The following is a 22,974-nucleotide window of genomic DNA, read 5'->3' as shown; positions in this document are numbered from 1 at the left end:
GCAGCCTTCAATTCATTATTGTGTTGAGAGAACAAGTGAAAAAAAAAATTCACAGTCGTGGTCCTTTTTAAAAGGACAAACAAGGAATATTTATTTCCTAAAAGCCTAGGAAATGTTTTGAAAGTTTTCAGACATCAAGTAGAAACAGGCCAGCTCATAAGGAAATACAAAATGCAGTCAGGAGTTGTACTTGATACATCATTTCAAGACTAGAATTACATTGATACAGAAGGAAATGAAACAAGCTTCAAGCACAACGTAGAATAGATGTGAAAATGGCAATATAATGGTAAAAATATCCAAGTACAACTTAACAATTAAAAAAAAATGTAAAGAAAGGCAGATTTCAAGTGTATGTTTCATTTTTAGTGTGCTAAAATACAATATATGAGACATATGATAGCAATAATAATTGCAGGATTTAGCTAGTTATTAAAAGCAAGCAGAATCACTGACTTTGGAGAGACAGGGTAGTTGATAGCAGATGACTTTAACACTGTTCCACAACGCAGCAAGCCAGCATAAAGCAAACAACACATTGTTGCACATTACAGATAATCTTAGCACTTACTTTCTCATAATACTTGATTTCATATTCAGTAATGACTCCATTGGGATGTTCTGGTTCCTGCCAGGAAAGCTCCACGCTCCTCTGCAGCACTCTTTCTTTCATTACGCCACTAACTTGCGAGGGAGCTGTTTGGACAAGATGTGTCAATAAATAAAAAGCAAATTCATTGGATGCCTAAAATCAAATGTCATTACTGATCCACCCCATGCTGAGCTACCTTCATTAAGGTAAAAGAAAGCACCTTTTCATAGCTCACAATTCAAAGCTAATGAATATTCTAGCAGATCCCTAATACTATTCATAAACTTAGAACAGAAATTGAACTAAAGAGCAAACAGCAAAAGGTGTCAATGTTCCTGTTAGTGCAAAACTGAGATTGATGGGATAGGAAAAACAATTAAGCAAATTAATTCTGATGATGATAGCAAATCAAATTTTTAGATTGATGTGTAGTAAATTAAGAGTTTAAATATTTATTGCATGTGTTTCTGAAATGCACATAAAACCAGAAATAATCTTTTAGAAACAAAATCACATTTTAGGCTGATTTGATATGACTAATTCCAGTTCTGCTTAGAAATAATCTCTCACATTATCTGATTATGACATGACGGTGATGAAAACGACTTTGTTAAGAGACTAAGCCCACTCTTTTTCGTTAGTTCAAACCTTTCCAGGACATTTTCTCTTCAGAGCTAAGTTTCCATATTTGGTCTTAGCATTTTTGAAAGTCCAAGACAATTTAAGGAGTAGATCTCATGGAACAAAGGGGACACTGTCTTTCTCCGCCTCACTCTACAGAGATATAAATAAATGCACACTTTGTGCATGCACATAAACACACACTGAGTATCCTAATAAATATCGCCCACAAACAAGGACCTTTTGAAATTAAAAAAACCCCACAAACCTAATATAAAAGCATTACAGAGACACTGACTCTCATATAAAAATGTGTAAGAGAATGTAATAAACTGTGAGAGACTAAAAAAATAACTCACTTTCTCAACTTATTTTTAATGAGAAAGACAGTAGATATTTTGCTTATGTGCAGCTCAAAGGAGGCCAAACATCACAGTCTTCCTCAAACATACACACTGAATTTAGAACAGAAGTCCTGTAAAAATACAGCACTTTGAAAAACAACTATGGTATTGGAACCATGCAGAACTTGATCTTGTTCTCATCCAGTTTAATGGAAATCAATTTTGCTCATGCAAAAGATAAAGAAAGAGAGGACCTGACCCTCAGCCCCCTACAGTTAAAAGCTAAATGCCATTTACATTGATAAGGACTTGGTCTTGAGGCAGATCTCAGACACAAGAAAGATGTCTGAGATAAATTTATTAGAAATAATATAATAGAGATAATACTAGAGATATTAAAATAGAGATAATTTTCTATCTTTTTCTAACACAGAATCTAATATTGATTCTTTATTGAAATTTTTGTTTAAAAACCCTGAAAATTTAAGATCTTTTAGGTAAAAAACACACCACCTTATTTCAGAACTCTGTATAAAGCTTTCACCATGTAAAATTATGTAGTCTTCAGATAAAACACAATTCTTATCCTAAGCAACAAGGTGATCTTCACTTTCTCTAGTTTTTTAAAATAACATAAAACCTCTCAAATGAACACTCCTGTATCATTAAATACAAAAACATAATGATAAAATTAAAATACCTACAGCACAATCAAGAAAATAATTCTCAAAAAAATTAAATTGGATTGTTAACTTCCTACTGCAATTTTGAAGTTTCTAGGATTTTTAAAAATTTTAACATGTATGTTCATGTAGGTTTTAAAGATTTGTTTACATTTTATTGGAGGCTCAAAGAATACATGAAAATTAGGGACTGAAGTCATGCATGATAATTTTCATTATAAACTATTATGTTGTATATAATCAATACAATCAAAGTTGAAGATCTCTTACTCTAGGCTGCCTAACTGATAAAATCATAAAATTGTATCAGACAAACACCCTGTGCTGCCGCACAAAGCCAGGAGCAGTGTCACTCTCCTTGCATTCTATTTCTAAAAGCTTAGAGTATTTTCACTCTTTAATTAGTGAAATATATTCTTTTTCATAGCTAGGACTCCAGAATGCAGCAAACTAATTTACTGTCTAGTTTTCTTTGACATGATTAACTAGTCGTCTTCTTTGCCTAAATAAATACCCCTGCATCCTGAATGTATTTCAGGGAGGTCATTATATTTCATGTGTAATTTTCTTTCTTGTACAGATAAATGTTTCTCAAATTGCTAATCTTACATTCTCAGATGTCTGAAATTGTTAATGTTGGTACTTATCATTGAACAATTTTGTATTACCTAGGTCACTGGAATTTGTTCTCCATGTTTCCTGCTTTTTGTTTTTGCTTATCAAATTTTTTCATTCCGTTGGCCACAGCATTCATTTTTCTTAAAGCAGTGAAGCAAAATAAACTTGATATTAGTTAACTCTGTGTATGTGGGGAAGGAACAGGAATGTGAAGGAGGAGAGACTGAGAGAGGGGGAAGATTTTAATCAAGGAAATGAAATACACTGTGTGACATTCCTACTTAACACCTGCACAAAGTACAACAATAGCAGGCATATTACATTCTTAAATAATTTCCCTTCAAAATAAAACCCCAGTGATATATCTGCATTGCAAGACAGCATTCAAATTGGTTTGGTTTGGGGTTTGTGTGTGGGGTTTTTGGTAATTTGTTTTTGGTTTGGGTTTTTTGAGACCAAAACTAAAAAAACCAGTTGTGCTACCTTTCATTCGTAGAATGGGGAAGAAGAGAAGATCCAAACCTGCAGCCCAACCTTGGATATGTTGGTAGCTCTGAAGAGAAATATGTCACATGTAATTCCCATACCACGTGAGATTCCTAAAATGCAGCATGCTACCTAAGCTTATTTTGAGTCCCTGTGTTTTTCAGGGGAAGAAGGGAATCATTAAATTGACTGAAGCCAGAGTATTCCTCCTCTGGCAAGGAACACCAGTTTGTTTTCACTGCACAGAAACCTCTTCGAACTAGAGCAGCCACATAAGCCAACCCATTGACGTGAGAGGGCAGGCTATCTTTATCCTGCCTTTTGGGCTGCAATTCTTGATCTCTGCTTAACGAGAGTGTACAGGTCAGAAGCATTTTGTTCTTTATTCTAGTATAATAATTTCCTCTTTATTCTCTTTGTGGCTTTCTTAAAGATGGTTTTACATTCGTGTTTTATTTGTTATGGCTTCCTGACACCTCTTTTTAAACCTTTAGCCAACTTCTTATTGCCTATCTATGCTAATTAATTAACAAGTTTTTATGGTTTTGAAACAACTATATATGAGCAAGCTTGAAAATTAGTTAAAGAATACAATTCATCCTTAAATACAATAAGGAATAGTAAGTTAGGGAATTAAATTTCCCTCCCCCCCAAAAAAAATAAGAAAAGATAACTCCATAAAAACAGGATTAAAGATAACGTATTTTCTCTCATTTCTAGCTAAACCAATAACAATAATAACACTAATAATAAACGACTTCAGGGCGTTTTTCTTCTAGTAATCTACTTCTTGCCACTGCATCTCTAACGAAGTCTCTCATGGCAAAGACACTTCTTTCAGCATTTCTAGACAACTATATACCCAGTCCTGAATGACTTGAGCATGCATAATCCCTACTGCATCACCACAGGTTACAAAGAAGCATCACTTGACAGAATCATTATTTCCATAATATATTACACGGGGGGATACAGGCTGTTCAAAACACCATTTGCTATCAACTTTCTTTCAGATATCCTCATCTCTTTTTTTTCTCCTTCCTGCTGACACAACATCCAATGCATCAAACACACACAGCCTCTCAGGGCTAACAGGCAGATGTACCTACACATGCAGCATAAGAAAGTACTTTGAGAATGACAGGCCCTCAGCACACTCATTCACCTCTTTAAAATGCTTCAAATATACCATTCAGCAAAAGAAAAAATTGATTTTCCCCAGGTTTCAACATCACAGCCACTGAGAAATATAACTGTGCTGGGTTTTACTGATAAAGCCTTCAAGTTACATAGATTTCAAGCTGGTCATCATTTTCAGATCAAGTTATAGAAAAAGTTAAAACTGAGGTGACAAAAAGAGCAGGATATTCCAAGGATATATTCTTCCAGAGAGAATATTGCATCTGGTAGACTGACGGGTTCCCTCCATACTGCTAAGCCAAGCATATGGTACATTATTAATATGTGCAAATATTAAGCTATAGAAAACTGCAGCAACTGTTTTGGAAAGAGCTACTTTTAGTCCAGAGTAATTTGAAAATTTTATAATATAATATTGCTCATGCCTTTAATCTCCATCCTTAGCTATTCTCTGGTTCTCAAGACGAGCATTTTCCTTGAGCTATAGTGTGCTTTCCAAAAGGCAAAAAGAGGTGTATCAGAACACATCACCACCAAAACACCAAAGCAAAACCACAAAAAACCCCAAACAAACAAAACCCAAAACCAATCAAACAAAAATGACAAGCAAACAAAACAAAACAAAAAACTAAACAAAACAAAACCAATAAAAAATGAAAAAATAAAATATGTGAAGCTGGACTTTAACATATAAGAGGAATTAGGCATGATGTGCCAATTGCTAGCACAACATCAGCTGTAAATATCTTTTTACTGAAAAAAGGTAAGTCAGCAAAAGGAACATGCCTATCCATTTCTCAGTGATTTCCTAAAGTCCTGAATATTGAGTGTGTCTCAATACCATCAACAGAATCACTCTGTTAATTTGATACTTTTAAAAACGTGTCTCTAGAAGTAGCATCCTGTGTATTTAGTACTTCATATATATGAAACAAAATACTTAAAATTCTTAGAAATAAGGGTTTGCAATCCTGCAGTCACACTTCACACGGAAAATTTCATAAATGAAAAAGAATAAATGCTCCTTGTGCAGTACTAAACCCTATATTAACAAATGCTACCAAATCTATGCTTGCAACTCCAGTTTCATGACTTGCCATAAAAATTCTAAAGAAGGAATGGGCTATCAGACTTCCTTCACCTTTTTTTTTTTTGTTTATTATTTCTTTATTTTACAACAGCAATAATGTGCTGAAGTCAATCTGAACTTCCTCTTGTACTTGCTGAGGTCGAACAATAATACTGCCACTTCGGTAGCACCCTTAGAGCACTTCCTAAAGGACAAAAACTTGGCTTCTGGCATCTTTTATTTTCATACCATGAAGATACGCAAGAATCATTCAAAACCACCAGCTTTTCCTATAGCAGCAATGAGATCAATTTTACATCCCTGTAAAACTGTATCTTAGGGCCCAATATATGTTTTACGTGACATAAACCATTTTTCTGCAGCAGTATTCTACAGCAGTTCAGGGGTGTTTTGAGTATTGAGCCTGAAGGGGACATTACTAACAGATGCAAAACACAGAAAAACAGGGATATTGGCATCCCAATGGTTATAACCTATTCTGTTATTTCTTTTTAACATGTCTTTGCTGTGTCCTTTTTCAGCAGAAATCTTTGGATAACATAGTTTGTTTTGCCTCTGCATCTATTTTAAGCCTGACTGTAATCTGTCTTTTTACCAATAAGAAATGTAAAATGAACCAGTGTGTATGTATCTATATATATCTATATATCTATATATATAGATAGATGATATAGATATAGATGATATAGATAGATACAGATAGATATCTATGTGCATATGAAAATAGTAGCAGAAAATTATACTGTTGTTAGCTCTTAAATGGCTTTTCAGGAAGAGAATACAAAACTCCCCACACACCATTACAGTCCTGCACCCAGATTACCCAAATGGAACCTTTCTGCACAGCTTTTTGCTCTGTTTTGCTCCCAAGAGAACGAGTGTAAGTGAAGTCACAACCTGGCCTCCAACCATGTTCTGTTTTGCTCTCAAGGGCAACAGGCATCAGAATTGCCAAAATTACTAAATAAGAGTGGAAGGCAAACAGATTATACACCTTGAAGAATTGCAGCTGCCGCTGTCAGGGATCTGGGGGTCAGCATGTGGCACAACACTGGTTTTTGTGCTGGTCTGAAACAGGATACCTCAGGATACATGCCCTGCCATGCTTCATGACACATGCCCTTGATTACTTTTAAGGAGCTGTCTGATGTAAAAAGAGTCTGGACTAGTTTTGCCAGTACTGGGCATATTTTAACACTTTATTGTATAGCTGTTTTCCTTACTTACATATTCTGTTTCTTTTGCAGAAAGATAAAAGAGCTTTTTGGTGCGAAAGAAAAGAAAAATTAAATTGTTTGTTATATTAATTATTCAAATTATTAAAAACTTTACAGCACTGTAATACAGCACTCACTTGAGTGCTAGTAAAGCCGTGAGAGAAAACTGACACAGCTTGTCCTTGAAATGCTTGGAAAAAAAATGCTTACTTCTCACTTCATGTTTACACTAAAATGCACAATAATTTTCATGTTATTCTATAACTATATTCTATAATATTTCTACATTCTATAACTATGATATCATAGTTCATGCAAAAAGATAACAGAAGAGAACATAATAGCTATTAAATTGAAAATTATTAAATGTATTGATAGAAATTCACAAGATTTTCTGTTTTGTTACAGTGTATTTCTCTCCCCACAGTTAAAACTCCACATGACAAAGCAGCCCATGATAAAAGGTTATTGAGTACCACTGTATTATGCCATTAGTACCCATTGCTTTGGATCAATGGCAGAGAAATTCCCCACTGTGTTTACAAGCTGCAGCATTCAAAAAAAGACCCAAATAAATCAGATATTTTACACTAACAATATCCTACAGAGAAACCATTTTAACTTCCTCACCGGCACACTTTACTTTCCAGCTCATAAATATAACACAGTGTGCTTACAGTGCTGGGTAAGCCATCAGCAGAGGCACACACAGTTGCTCTGTGCCACTTGGGGATGTCATGAGTACATGGGAACAGGCAAGGCAGTCAAGTAATACTTGACTGCATTACTCCATCACATGCTTTGCCATTACTTTTATGGCTGAGAAACTCGCAGAACACTTGCTGATCCACAGAGAGGAACAGAAGCAGTAGTTGCCCAAACACTACACTGTCGAATATCAATTAAATATAGAATCATAAAAAATGCTGAGTCGGAAGGGACCCATGAGGAAAAAAACAATAAATATGTTCTAATCTCCCCTAATATCACTAGCAAATTTCTAAGAAAGCTTATGCTCAAATAGCATTATTACCAAATACCTAGTGATTTACTAATTGCCTATACCTTTTAAACATCTGATGCATTTGAAATAAATAATGGTTTGGTAATTCCTTCGTCAAACTCAAAACTTAGCAGCTAGATCTGTTCTGTATGATGTCTACTCTGGCAGAATTCTGAGGAGGGAAACCAATAGAAAGAAAGAAAAAGAATCTACCAGAATGAAATGAAACAGTTTAGAAAGATCGGGCTGACAGCTTGTCTATCATGTTTCGATTTTTTTTTTCTGGTCACAGTCTACATCTAGACCCATTCTATGAACTCCCCTGTTTCTTCTGCCTGACATTTGGTACAAATATTACTGTTATGTCTGCATCTCATTTCTTTGAAAACTGGCAACTTGGGCATCAATCAGGGCTGAATTGATGCTGAGTTGCGTAACAAGTGACAACGTTGTTTCCCAAGATATCCACAACTCTTGTTTTGTGAATAAGTTTTGACATGTCAGGCACAAACCTGATTCTTACAAATGTGTTAGAGTAACAAACCAGCCTTACAAATAACAGAGAGGGGGTTTTGTTCTCCTGAAGCATTTGTTTCTCTTTGCAGAAGAAATATTTCTATGTTAATTAGCTTTTTCTTTTGTCCTGTGCTATTTTGTGATTCATCTTTCATAACTTTTTCTATTATTTTTTTATTTTTATTTTTTTTAGAGAAACATCTGCCACCAGCCTTGCAGTAAATCCTTGGCACACAGATATTATTCTTCATTAAAGAAAACAAAACACCACAAAACTCTCCAAAGATGAGGACTCTTTTCCCTGGTGGGATACTCAGACGCATAATGTTCTCCTTCTGTCTCCAGTCATCTCTGCTGGCAAGTGTCAATTACAGACATAGGTTTCAGGGAACAGAAGGATAAAAAACAATTTACAAATACTTTTCTCTGGAAGCAGACAGGTGTAATGACTGAGACTGTTTGCTGTAATTGAATTTCATGCTGTCATTTATTCAGTCACAAATAGATGTCAGCTTCAAGGATGCTACACATGGGGAAAAAATAACAACAAAACCCCCTTTAATACATTCTTATTGTTACCGTATAGCTAAGTTTGCCACTCTAGTTTTACTTCAGCAAAAAAAATTTTTACTTTCAGAAGTGTATGAGGCGATTTACAGTAGTGGCTTTGGAGGCCTATGGACTAGTTAGATTATGTTTATTTAGTGTAAGATGTCCAAGACACAACTGAGCGAATTCCAGCCCCATAACAAAGCATTTCGTTTCAGACAGCCATCCAAAATCTGGAAACAAAGTGCCATGCCAAGAAAATTAAAAACAGTTGATCAAATATTAACAGAAAAGCATATAAATATTCTATAAAGATGTCAGCACAAAACAATAATTATGTGCCAGAGGTTTGATCAAACTGATGCTTCCAAAGATTTAATTGTTCTGTGGGGAAAAAAATATTACTCCACTAACATTCCTCAAATGTGTAACAACTTCTGTTACAGGCTTACAAATTCCTGTGAAATGTATCATAATGGCACAGCTAACAATGGGCATATTTCTGAAAGCAGCATGGCTAGGATTCACAGGGAATACAGGAAGAACTCCATGCACGAACAGTTTGCATTTTCTCTCATATTATGAGATGTTTTTCTCCCAAAGAGCAATAAATCTCTAGAATTTAAGAAGATGGATAAATATCCATCTGGGAATCTCTGCTGCAGTGATACATATCAGAAGCAGTAAGGCTGAAGTTATTGGCTATGCACAGGAGGGAAAGTCATGTCCATGGGGAGGAGGTCAGGCACAGCAGACTGCCCATGATCCCCTAGGTCAGGACTTATAGAGGAACCAGTTTCACTGGCCAGAGTGAGGTCACCACTGGAGGACTGCCACTGACATAAACAAAATATTCAAAATTTCTCCTGATGTACAAAAATTCATGTACATTCTGTCAGCTGAGAAAAAAAAAATCCATTTGATACAATGAAGATTGTCCCAGATGAAGTCACTTTGAAAGTTTGCACGAGCTGTTTGAAAAATATTCTTGTGCAAAATCAGAAGAAAAACCCCTTATCTTTGGAGGAATGTATTTTGCATAGTAAAGCTATTTGATTGATTTGAATATACAATAAAAATTAACATCTCACTATTCAACAGCAAAAACTATGTTAGATATAATGTGCATATCTACTTAAAAATAAAGCTAACCAATTTTGTATTAATTTTTTTTTAATTATTTTTTTTACACCAAAAATATTTAAACTTGTAACACTGTTATAGGGCTTATGCAACTGCATATGATAAAAAGCATGATTTTTAAAAAATGTATCCCTACCATCTATTACACAAAGAGTAAACTCTGTCCATAATGTCAAAATGATCTTAAATATTCTTCCTTTTGAGTAGATATTGGTTCCTAAAACTCCTTACTGCTTAAAGTAATTTTGCAGTCTGGGGAATTTTTTTTTTTTGTTGTTATTTGAGAACATGCCATGGTTTAATGCTTCTCCAGGTTCTGCTCACCAGAAAACTTTGCTCAAAGTTTTGCTCTGATGCAGAAATGTATTAAGCTGGAAACACATCAATCATATAATGAAAGAATTTACTACATGGTTTTAAAAGTTGTACAGAACCATTTTTTTTTTTTTTTTACAGGCTTTCTAGTGGCTTCACTTCCCTGAATACTATGAGACTCTAAAGGAAAGTGAAGTTCTGTATCCAAAGGTTAACTTCTTGGAGATTTAGATTACGAAAATGTCAATTGCACAAATTATAAACCCATTTAGCATTCTGATTAGTTCCACTTTTAGCATACCATTTAGGGCTCAATTCTGACCTCTCATCAATTATATTTTAGTTTAGCTGCATTGATTTTATCTAAGTTATCCTTGCTTTATACCAATGGAAACAAGATCAGAATCAGGTCCTAAGGGTAAAGTAATTAAAAATGTAATTACCACAACTGATTATGCAACATAGCTACATCATTAATTGGCTACAATTTTTTATATATTTTTTAACAAAAAGATTACAATTACTTTGCCAATTTCACAGAGATTGCTCTTTACTTTTTTATTTCAGAAGTAATTCTAGATGAGATAACGACAATCTAACTTAGGCACCTGGGTGCACCTCCCCTTCAGGCGACTACAGCACACATAAATTAAGTGCTTAAGTTCACCCAAACAAGTTTGCTCCCTGTGACAGAGAGGTAAGTGCAGTGGAAAGATCCAGAAAGAGAGACTGCCTATTTAATCAGAGATCCCTAAATTTTAAAACATCACTTTAAGACCTTTGGAAAACTTTCTTCACTGACTACACAGTGAATTTAGGCACTGATTTTAGAAGAAACAGATAACCTAGTAAAGCGAATAAAACCGATACATAACATTTATGAACTTTTTAGGTGAGGTAGATCCCATTTTCTCACATACTATCTACAATTTCTTCCTTCCTCCTAATTTCTCCTTTGGCATTTAAGGAGGTATTCCATTATCCTTAAAGCTCTTGAAGGTAATTAGCCAGGAGTTTGCTCTGACTTACCTCTCATGCAGATCTTGTAGGATCCAGGTTTCCACTTACAATAGTGTAAGTATAATTCCTGGTGAGCCCAGAGGTATTTTAGCAAACTTCTATTTAAATACTATGACTACTTATATAACTCCAGCTTCACAACTGCAGAGAATCAATTTAATGATGAAAATATTCCCATGAAGTATTGAAGTCTGAACTAGTATTTTATAAGGGGAAAAAAAATCCACAAAACAACAAGACCAGAACAGCTTCTGGGTTGGATTCTATTTCAATTTTTAATGGTGTGAATAAGTAGTGACTGCACTGACTCCTTTCATCCTGAATGTTGAACTTCAATCAATATCCAGGATGAAGGAGATGAAAATGGAGCTCTTTGCAGTAACACAAAACCATGCAACAATACGTCAGAAAGGCTAAACTAAAAAAAAAACCCAACCAAACAAAGCTGGTTCTGTTTTATTGCACATTTACTCAATATATTGGAAAAATAAGCAAAATTGCATAAGTATCTTGAATAGTTTATTACAGTTTTATCTATCTTAAATAACAAACTTTAGATCTGATTCTCCATTCCCTAACTCATAGTTAGGGCATTGGGAGAGAGTTGGGTTGGTCTGTCTTTCAGACTGCATCCAAAGTAAGCTGTTCTGCTAAATGAAAGTATGAAAATGGTGTCTACATATCTAACAAGCCCTTCCAGATTGTAAAGAAGACAGCAAAAGGCCATAAAACTGGAATATCACAAAAGCAATTAAACTTGAGTCTTAACAACAGCACAATCCTGTTTTTTTAAGAAAATTACTGTTTTCCTACACAGACTGTGCAGATCGTTTTTCAATTATTATTTTCCTAGGAGAGCCTCCAGGTCTTCAGTAGAAATTACTGCTACCCACAGGTATGTATAGCACAAAAGTTGCACTTGCCACCAACAGCAAGAGACCCAAATTTAGTGATTCCAAGGAGGCCCATCACTAGCACAACAACTGAACTGAGTGAGCAGAGTGTATAATATGGGTCATATTTAGATCAGTCAAACAATACAACATAGCTTAGACCAACAGTGTATTAGATAAATATGTGAAATGTTTCAACAGTAAGAAATGTGAAATGTTGCACAATATGTGTTGGTTTTCAAGCAAGGCAAGCACCCTGAATTAGAAGCCAGCACGGTGGCTCTCCTTGGCCACACGGACCATAACCCACAGCACCAATGTGATGGATGGCGAATACGGTGTTTATTGCAGGGGAATTTAACATTTTATAACCTAGGGTCGTTGTGTTACTCCCATTTGCTTTCGTCACACTTAGGTGCTATTGGCTAATTGCAGGAGGCTTTACTATCCTAACAGAGAGGGGGGTCTACTAACTTTCCGTAACATCCCGAAATCTTCCGAACCGCCAGACCTTAACCTACAACATATATGTAAACAGAAATAAAAGTAGGACTACATCCTCTGAACAACAGTCTAATATCTTATTCATTTGAAAAAGCTCCAGTGTAATTATTTATACTCATGAATGCATTATAATACACATAATAAGATGGATATACGTCAGAATCATAAACATCTATAGCTGGTTTCCTTAACGAGTATGTCTCAGCACTACTTACTGTATGAAATGAAAAAAATAAATTATTGGTACTGGAATTTCCCACAATAATAAATATACTGAATGTTCATTACACTCCCTTATATGTGCAAGTAAAAAACCCTGACTTCAAAAATAGCTGTGCTAAACCACTTAGAACCTCCTCTTATGATCATTCAATGATAAAAGTAGTCAATCTACTAATTACCTAGCTATGAGTTTATGTGAGCACTGCTAGAAAAAGGGAAATAGTAGAGATTACTTGGTTTAAAAATTACTTAACTAATCCAAGCTGTACTGCACACATGCTCAGGCATAACAAAAATAGCAAATAAAAAATTCCTCATTTTTTCTGTCTAACCAACAATAGTTGAATTAGTCATTTAAAAAAAATAAAAAGAAGCTGGCAATGATACACCCAAGTTTTATTTTAAATCTCTATTTGAAATCTTGGGTTTTTTTTTTTTAACCTTGTAATTTCTCTAATCCAAACTAAAGGTTTATGAAATATACATATAAAGTCAGATAATACAGAGATTCATGGAACTTTTTTTAATAACATCTGTATCCACAGGAATCAATTAGGTCTTTATACATGCAGTATGTAGGCATATTAAACAGAATAACTATCTTCAAAAGGGCATGACTGCAAACTTATTTTAAAAGTGGAACACACAACTGGCTTATTTTTATTAAAAGAACTATTACTGCATATACTACAGTCTTTAAGGTAATGTACAATTCACCATTAAATATAATTCTCCTTATCTTGACTCAAATTTCACACCCCAGTGTGCAATACCTGCCTGGACTGATCTAATTTTTCACCAGACATATTAAAATACATGTCCAGTGTCATTAAGGTCCTTTGAGTTAGTGGAAAAGGAGATCCTGCTGGTCATTCAGATCTCAGGCAAGCAAGTCTTAGGTGTGCCTTTAAGCTTCATTTTTTCCACAGGTGTGTCCTAAGATGGAACCTGCATCACTTGACTGGTAGAACTGTTTTCTCATTCTACATATTTCATAAGGTTTGCGGTTTCTTATAATTTCATTATCTTTATTAATTTTTAAATCATTCACCTAATATTTGTTTTCTCTGATAGAAATACAGAGAGATGCTAATTTCTGGTATTTGTCTCAATTTATTACCCACAGCTGGGAACTAGCCTTTCTAATTTAAATCTCTGAGTCTATTTTGTAAACGCCTAAAACCTTTCCCAAGAAGAAATCTAATCAAGGAAAGGGGTTGCCCTGAAAGGCCTACAGAGAAGCATCCTCTCTGGTACAGCTCAGGCACCCAGCTAAGGAGGCTGGACTCCCCTCTGAGCGATGGTGGAAACATCTGCCACTCTTCAAGAGGTAAATGAGGCATATCCTGTAAAGAGTCTGCCTTACTCAGAGTTTAAAATTTGTGTCAATACGCAACACACAGCCAAGTTTGGCAGACGGAGTCTACCACCTACCCACCTTTCTGCTGCAGTCATTAACTTTTCTCCAGAGTGCCTAGAAACCACTCTCACCCCCTAGATACAAACAGACTTTTGAGTTTTTGCAAGAAACTTCCACAAGACTGTATTCTATGAAACACGTGTTAAAAAATACATTAAAATGCATGATAAATTAGGATTGTGACTAATGCAGATTTGTGAGGTTTAACATGTGAACAGCTGGCCAGCTGACCTAGAGCACAACAGCCATATGAATGTGTGTTAAGTGACTCAGCATGGCCTGAAGTTACAGGATCACCCCAAATTGTGTTTGAACTCTACTGTACAGCCAGGCCACACAGATTACATACTCTAGTGTTAAGCATGTTATTTCTCCCCTTTTCAACTCCATGGTAAACTGGCTGCCAAAGAATTTAAAAGAATAAAATAGATCATCAATTTGGTTTTGAAAATACTTAGAATGCATTTTTATATTTGCATTTTGTTAATACATATATGTGATATCATAGTAGATATCAAACCATCCCACTCCCCACCCCCCACCACCTCCCCAAAAAACCAAAGCAGGAAAGAAATTCCATATCTGCAACACTTTTGAACTAGATGGATTAGATTATTGTGAAATTATCCCATTTTATACTTTCCTTTAGTTTTCATACTAGTCCATAGCTCAGGCATATGGTTCAAGAAGGGGAAAGGGAAGGGGAAGGGGAAGGGGAAGGGGAAGGGGAAGGGGAAGGGGAAGGGGAAGGGGAAGGGGAAGGGGAAGGGGAAGGGGAAGGGGAAGGGGAAGGGGAAGGGGAAGGGGAAGGGGAAGGGGAAGGGGAAGGGGAAGGGGAAGGGGAAGGGGAAGTTTTGTGGCTTTTTTCATCAGTGCATTCTTTCTAAAAAATCAGATGCCTACATCTCTTTCATTAAATTTAACATGAAGAAAGCAAAATCTGGAAAAATTTTGGCCCAGTCCAGACTGTGTAGGTGAGGTGCCATGATTGCTCTCAAGTGCTGGCTCAGAAGTTCCAGAAGGCCAGGAATGCAAGCAGCTGGCTAGAGTTTAAAGGAAGCTTAACTGTTGTGGGAGAAAGCCATTTTAATGACTTACCAGAGGCTTACAGAAGGTTAAGCTGTCTGAATAAATACAAACAATGACAATAAAAACGTTAGACAAAAGAAATTCTCCTTACCTATAGAATATCAATGTTTATCAGAGGAGCTTTATCTTGTTCTTAACAAGTTGAATCGTGCAAAAACCAAGATCAATAAGAGAGGATGCCTTTAAAGCTCCACTGTTGCATAATGAAAATTACTTTGAAGAGCTGGCTGTGTGTTCATGGAGAGTTAGCAAACTGTCCCTGCAGGCGCTGGTGACATTAGGCAGCTCAAAAAACAGTATTTCACTTGAAGCACATCTGACTCATTCTATTGGCATAAACATCACATGTTTAGCATTAACTGCTTTTACAACCAGCTTTATAAATATAGTTTGCTTCCCCTTCCAACGGCTGTCTTCTCCTTTCTTTTGTTGCAAATATTTTTGCTTGTTACTTTTGCCTCTGACAGCTTGACAGTTATTACCTTAAGACATTGCAGGTGTTCTTTAGTTCTTTCCAAAGAATCATCTAGGTACCCAAAGCCTTCAGCACATTAACTGGTGACTAATTTTTAATGGTACACCTAAAAGAATAAAGCTCAAAGGCAGGAAATACAAATAAACATAAAAGGATGACAGGAGTACTTCATGTTTTTTAAAAATCCAGTGGTATTATTTTTACAGCAAAATGAAGAAGAATGTAACCACTAGCACTTTATAACATGGCACTGTAACACTCAGGTTGTAACAAAGGGAACATACTACACTCTTAATTAGGCTATTAATCAGCAGAATGAAAGGTGGATCGACACTGTTGCCATTTCCTCAAGATACAGATTTCCAGATTGTCAGCGGTTATCCAGATAGTGGCAGTTTTGCTGGAATTCCGGTTTTGCTTAAACAGTACCCTTTGCCCCAGTCATTCTGGTACTGAAGTAAATCTCCCTTATTTCCTCTGTTTCCACAGCAAAGTCCCTTTGCCAGAAATCAGGATGTAGGAAGACAATCCAGAAATGTTCCCTTGCCTGTATCAGCTTTTCCCAGACAGAGCCATAGGTTTCTCTCAGTAGAAGCTGATATGGGCAAAACTGTTTCTCCTCCCAGAATAAAGCAGACAAGGAGAAGAAAGGTCAACCTTCCTTCTATATATCTGTTATACTATTATTGCCTTCTTATAGATGTAGGATGAGACTAACTTGGACTTTTTTTCTCTGTAGAATTCCTATATTCCTTCCTCATTCTCATTTTGTTTGTACTGAAATGCAAAACCAAAGTCCTTCTAGTTCTTGATTCAAGTATGATTTATGTTGTTTCATGTATTTAAATGCTCTCAAAGTTTTCAAATGAAGTTGTGATGTTTAAATAACAAAATGGTAGAGCCTATTGAAGACTTTAAGTGTTTCTACAGTAGAAGAACCAAAGAGAAAGGAAAAGACAAGCTTCTTAAATATAACAAAATAAACATATTGTAAGGAGGGCTATATCCAGTCATCAAAAGGATGGATAAGAGAGGTGACCCAAATTTACATATAGTTTAGAGCAACCTCAGGAAGTTATACTTCTAGGTCTCCTCTAATATTATTACAGAAAACCTTTACTTAACTGTAATTTAACTGAAACTTATGTAACTTAAACTTTCACTTAAAACAGAAAATCTCACTACAGCAGACTGTGATGTTTGGTGTGGTGTTTGCTCATGGCAGATGAGGAGGATTAAAAGTTACGTATGCAAATCAGGGATGTACTAGCATTGAGTGGTTTGTTTAAGAGACAATTATGTTTGAACAGAGATTGTCGAAATTGGGCTCCTTTGTACATCCTACAATTATCTTCCATCCTTTTAATTGAAAATGGTACATTGTCTTCAAAATAATAAACAGTATATGGTACCCCTTTCCATCCCTCTTTGTTTTGGAACAATGATCTAAATCTAGTCAGTAGAAAGCACCCATACCTCTAGCCTGCATCCCCCAAAGGACTGGAAGGGATGTGATGCAGTTTGTAACACTTGAGAAAGAGGCCCCAAGAGTAAAATGCTGCTAAGGGCTGGATAAACAAATTATGTCTTTGCATCATTGGAATCATTCAGCCTTGTGTTAGACCACAGATATAATTAAAAAAAAAAAAAAGAAAATTATTTGAGCAGAATAAAGAAGCGATCTTTCCTTCCTCCTGACTATTTTCTCATGGTATTCAAACACAGTTTTCTTATAACTAAAATTAACATGTCTGTTTTCAAATTCTCAAAAGATTTGTTTTTTCAAGGCAGCTATTTTGAAATTGCAGTCTTAAAAATGGTTTATTTAATGCACTTTATAAAACTACTACTCTCTTAGACATATACTTTTATGTACTTAATTAGTGCTTCCATCTTTCTTTTTAACTTTCTAAGTTTATTTTACTACTTGCATTTTTTACAGCTTCGAGGTAAACAACAACCTCACCTATGTACATCAGGATATGGCTCTTTAACTCAAACTCTCTGCACAATGAAGGCTGCACTATGGTCTTTCATTCAAGATACATCACCTGGCACTCTTTTTGTTTGGTTGGTGTATGCATTTTCTGATCTACCTAACTCATTGGAGTATCAGTAGTGAATAGAAGCTAATACACCTGCTTTGTTTTCACTGCTTACAAGTTAAGTCTGCTCACCAGAAATAATCAACACTTCAAATGACTTGTGCATTAATGACATAAACAAAGTAAGTGTTAAACTGATGACCCTCTAATTATCACATCTCTACTGAAGCACTGTCTGCATATTTATAAATGCTGTTGGACTGATTTTTGCCAATTAATGAATCTCTATATCCTGAAAGAATACTGTTTCTTGTGCTAGATACAGATTTCTGATTACACAGAGATGTTCTTGGGAAAACACTGTAATTTTTCATTTTAATGTTCTTTTACTTAAGAGAAACAGCTAACTGCATTTGCTGGGATAATTATCACGCCCAAACCAACCAATAATAAATATCATAAAATAAACAAACAAACAAACAAAAAAATCTAACAAAGTGATGCAAAAAATGAAACAAATCACTGCATTTCCCTGCCAAAAAAAAAAAAAAAAGGTAGCACGCCCATGCAAAGGCAATCCTGAGTTTTGCAAGACAGGTTTTATAGCAACCAGGTGCTACTGTAGCAGATATTTATTTATTTTTGATAGGTTTTCTTATTTCACTTAAAACATGTATTGTTTATTAGTATTTACTAAGAAACATTGGGGACATATCACTTCTAAAGCATATTGATTAAAAAGTACAGAAAATGAGGAATTTCATTACCAAGAGAGATGCAGCTGCCTTAGGTGTTAGAGATTTTCATCTAAAATGAAGTTGGGGAACTAAAGTACCTTAAGTATCAGCATCTGGTGCAGTGACTGGAAGGTGTCTAGATGCCTCATAAAGTAATGCTGATTTCAGACCAGAAAACCCAGGCCCACCATCATGCAGCTTTAGGCACTAAGTGGCACACCAAAGCTAAAAATAAAATCTCCAATACTCAGAGCAAAGTCACCTTCTGATTTAACATCCCTGTGTCTTGCTGTTGGATTCATGAGAGTCTTAAAAAAATCCCCCAACTTTATCACTAAAATACAGTCTTCTGGGTAGGTGCTAAACTTGATAAGGATTAAAATTAGGCCAGTATCCTTATCTAGTATGTGACCGAACTTACACAGATATATTGTCCCAGGGGAGTCTGGCAAAACAGGGTTTTTTTGTCAAAGTATGATCTACTGTGCAAATACAATCCCAATTGGCCAAAGCTTGCCCAAAAGGTCAGCAAAGCTAGCACAAGGGATAAAAACACAGCATGACAAAACACTAAACAACAGCCTTAAAAAAAGGATGTTTCAACTAAAATTAACAGCATTTACTACCTCACTATTTTTTAAAATTTTCATCCTCCTTTATTCTTAATTGTGGAAATGGTGGTATCTCTTTCTAAAGTAAGGTGAGAGAGAATTCAGGGCACCCAGTTCACAGTGAAATTCCTGCTTTAAAAGCTGCCTCTGTTCAAGTGTAAACATCAATCTAGTGATCTATGCTAACAAAGTGCAGGGAAACACAATCATAAGCTCACCCTATCTCTCTTTCAAATAGGGTTTGCCTGTGGAAAGGGACTTGGCCACAGCTCAAGGAGAAAATGCTCCTGCCACTCAGAGGAAGCTGTCTCAGAAATGCCATTCAAACATTTGCTACTTGTACAACTTTAGATTACACAATGCTAAATATTAAACACTCAGCTTTTACTTATTAGTTACACCCATGTATTCTTGCTCTTTCTTTTTACAGGTTAAAGTCAATTTACAGAAAAGTCACTACAAGTCCGCATTGCAAAGAAAATTTAGGACATATATATCTGTGCAACTACTAGTACTGCCAGTGAGAACTAGTCTGGAAAAGAACTGAGTGTAAGGAGCTGGAGTATGTCAGGAATAAGTGAGTGTGTGGGCGAGATGCCCTGATACTTCTGTATCACAGAGGTGTATGACACACCTTCCCTTAACTACGGTCATTACAACCCTTTTTATTCACCACAGTGAATTTTGCTCTTAAGATCTGGCCACCTGAGAAGAGGCTTTCAAAGGCAGAAGTAAAATTGGGTGCCATAATTTTATTTTAAGAATGATGGCTTAAGGGATACTTTTTGTGCTCTTCTTAAATTTTCTTATTTTTAAAATACAGACATTTTCATGGGGCTATAAGGTTAGGTTTTTGGCTGAAACAAATCAGTAAAGTGCTAGAGAATGTTATAATTTTATTTCTATTTATGTATTATACAAGTAAGTTGTTTTGGTTTTGTGCATAGAGAACAAAATTAAACTAACTGTTATTCAACCTAACAATTCTGACCAAATTTAAGTTTACATGTTCTGATATCACACATAAGATTTTTCTTCACTACAACAGAATCTTTTTGTTCGGCTGGTTTGGGTTTTTGGGTTTTCTCCTTGTGTGTGTTTCTGTTATTAATAGAGTAGCTTATACTTATCTAGAAGTAACTTGGTGTTTGGCTCATAAGACACATATCTTTTACACATGTACACATTAAAATATTACAGTGTTCATTGAAAAGAAAATTCTGCACTAATGTAAGCCATATGGTTCATAATACTAAGATTAAATATGAGCACTATAGAATATAATTATACAGCAATGATTATTCTAATATATTGTCTCAATGTAATATATAATATATATATAATATATGTAATAAATAATGAATCTTTAGAAGACAGGAATGAATAAGCTAGTTGAAAATACTTTGACGAAAATATCTATCAATAATTAGATATTAGATCTAATTAGATAAATACAGTTTCATTTACTTTCTCATTTGGATTTATCCCCCTCCCAACCAAAATAACACCAAACACAAAAACAAACAAAAGCACCAATACAATTCAACGTTTTGTAATATCTGAATTCAGCAAAGTTCTCATTGTCAAAATAATTTTCCCTGGTAATTATATATATTCTTTTAACATTAAAACAATTTCTAATATTAGAATATTCTTTAAAAAAACATACAAGAATCAAAGCACAAATATATTTTGCTGGGTTTTACTGTGAGTTTTTTAACTTGAAGTCTGGCTGAATGTGTATTTCATCAGTCTTTAAAAGAAGTGGTATTTTAAACACTCTGGAACACAAACTTTTCCAAGTGCAAAAATTTGCAGACTCTCACTAACTTCTGACTTAATGCAAACTCTCACTAACTTTTGACTTAATTTCCTAATCTAAAGTTCAAAAGCTATGCAATGTTTTTTCTGTCATGTCTAATAAATAAAAAAAAAAAAAATTATGTCAGAGAGTTAGGAAAGAAGACATGGGAAATGTGTGTCGAACCAGCAGACAAAAGATTTTAATCTAAAATGGTGGAAAGAAATTTGAGGAATCTGTATTGTTATCTAGACAGAACCATTGTAAATTGGCATAATAAATGAGCATGTTTAATTACTCAGGAAGTTCCTGAAATTAGAATCATAAAGCTGTCCTTCAGAGTAAGGACTCCTGTCCATTGCACCATGAAGAGCGTTGGAAGGAGGTAAACAGGACATTAGCATTTCACCTTGTCCTTGGCATAGCATGCCATTGTTACTTAGAGTAAAAAGCCTTTTTGGTTAGAGAATGCATTTCTATATGTGGATCTAATGATTAATGTAGTCAGCCTGAAGTCTGATGGGAGCCTTTTAATACTATTCCAGAAGAAACGAAAAACAGTAGGCAGAAAAAAAGCCCCAAAAAACCAACAAGTCAACCCTGACAATGACACAGTCTTTCAGCTAACTTGGTAGCAGAGTTTATATGACTCTGCAGATGAGCAAGAATTTTAAGTATACTTCAAAAATAAGGCAAAAAGTACAGTGATTCCATGGAATAAGATATATTTATAGCAGAAAAGTAACTGAATTATGTCTATTTTCCCTTACTTATATGTAACTCGCTGACATGCTCTTCCTTTATCAGAAATACCTGCATGAAACAAGATAGGATACCTCTATTTCTATTTTGGTTAGGAAGGCTCAGTCCTGCAGGAAAACCATAAAGTAGATTTCTGACATCACAAATAATGTTCCATGTAACAGTTCTTATCATATTTTGGAGTAAAGAATCTTTGAATGCTAAATCAGAAAAAGATGGGTCATCAGCAGAAAAAGTTTAAAAATATCTGGAAAAATATAAAAATGGAGCATCAAATGGGATAAAGAATTATTTAAAGATAGTTTCAGTAAAGGCCTGTTTCCCAAAACTGGGAAATATGCACCAAAAATATGCAAAGAGAATGCATATTCCATTTCTCTGAATATTTATAATGCACTGGCAGAATTCCCCTTCTTATTCCACCATTAATAATCAATAATACTAGTAGTATATTCAGACAGCAATAATACCAGTAGGGCATGGTAATGGCAATAGTGAAGGAATAAATCTTTTAATATTACAGTAATGATTGCTTCCAGTGGCTCCTAAAGTGTGTTTAATACTATATAAAAATATAAAGAGAATGGTAACGTATGTGCAAAATTTAAAACTTTCGATTATCCCACATTTGCTGGAATTCATGAAGAGGAATGTTTATGAGCATCTCCACAACACTCAATAAGGCATAAGTCCACAAAAGGTGCATTCAAAGTGTGTACTATTCAAAGATGGATAATTATGCAGATCAAAAAGGAATTTCATAAAAAAATATTAAAAAGGCAAAATAATAATAACCAATAATTGCTATATACGTGCCAGAATTTCAGCTCGGTTATTCTGCTGCAAGTGTAGCCCAAAAAAATATGCCTATATGAGTAAGTCATAAAATCCCCCACATTCCACCCTTTCTCTTTTCACTTAACATGAAAGATGAGTATTTTATCTCAGAAGTCCGGTACTCTTCTCCTTCAAACTACTAAGTAGAAAAACCACAAAACCCATCAGTCTGAAAAAATTTTGCCAAAAATTAAGAGCTTGATTCTGTCTGTAACCACATTTAGGCTAGGGTTATCACAAA

At 35.1% G+C, this 22,974-nt stretch overlaps 1 protein-coding gene across 6 annotated transcripts in view; it reads right to left on the bottom strand.

Moving 5' to 3' along the window:
- EPHA7 (EPH receptor A7) overlaps positions 1-22,974 on the bottom strand; it is a 166,196-nt gene that overhangs the window by 46,397 nt on the left and 96,825 nt on the right. For all 6 annotated transcript variants that reach the window (XM_014263537.2, XM_005518215.3, XM_088053480.1 and 3 more), the window contains one exon: positions 572-696. In XM_014263537.2, the coding sequence (XP_014119012.1) occupies positions 572-696 (125 nt within the window). The remainder of the gene's footprint in view (positions 1-571; positions 697-22,974) is intronic.

The sequence above is a fragment of the Pseudopodoces humilis genome, chromosome 3 (genome assembly GCF_049639895.1).
Source record: "Pseudopodoces humilis isolate 2021_Gansu_Grassland_sample_001 chromosome 3, ASM4963989v1, whole genome shotgun sequence".
Classification (NCBI taxonomy): Eukaryota; Metazoa; Chordata; class Aves; order Passeriformes; family Paridae; genus Pseudopodoces; species Pseudopodoces humilis.
The sequence above is the reverse complement of the archived record's forward strand: the minus strand, read 5'-3'. Positions and strand labels throughout refer to the sequence as shown.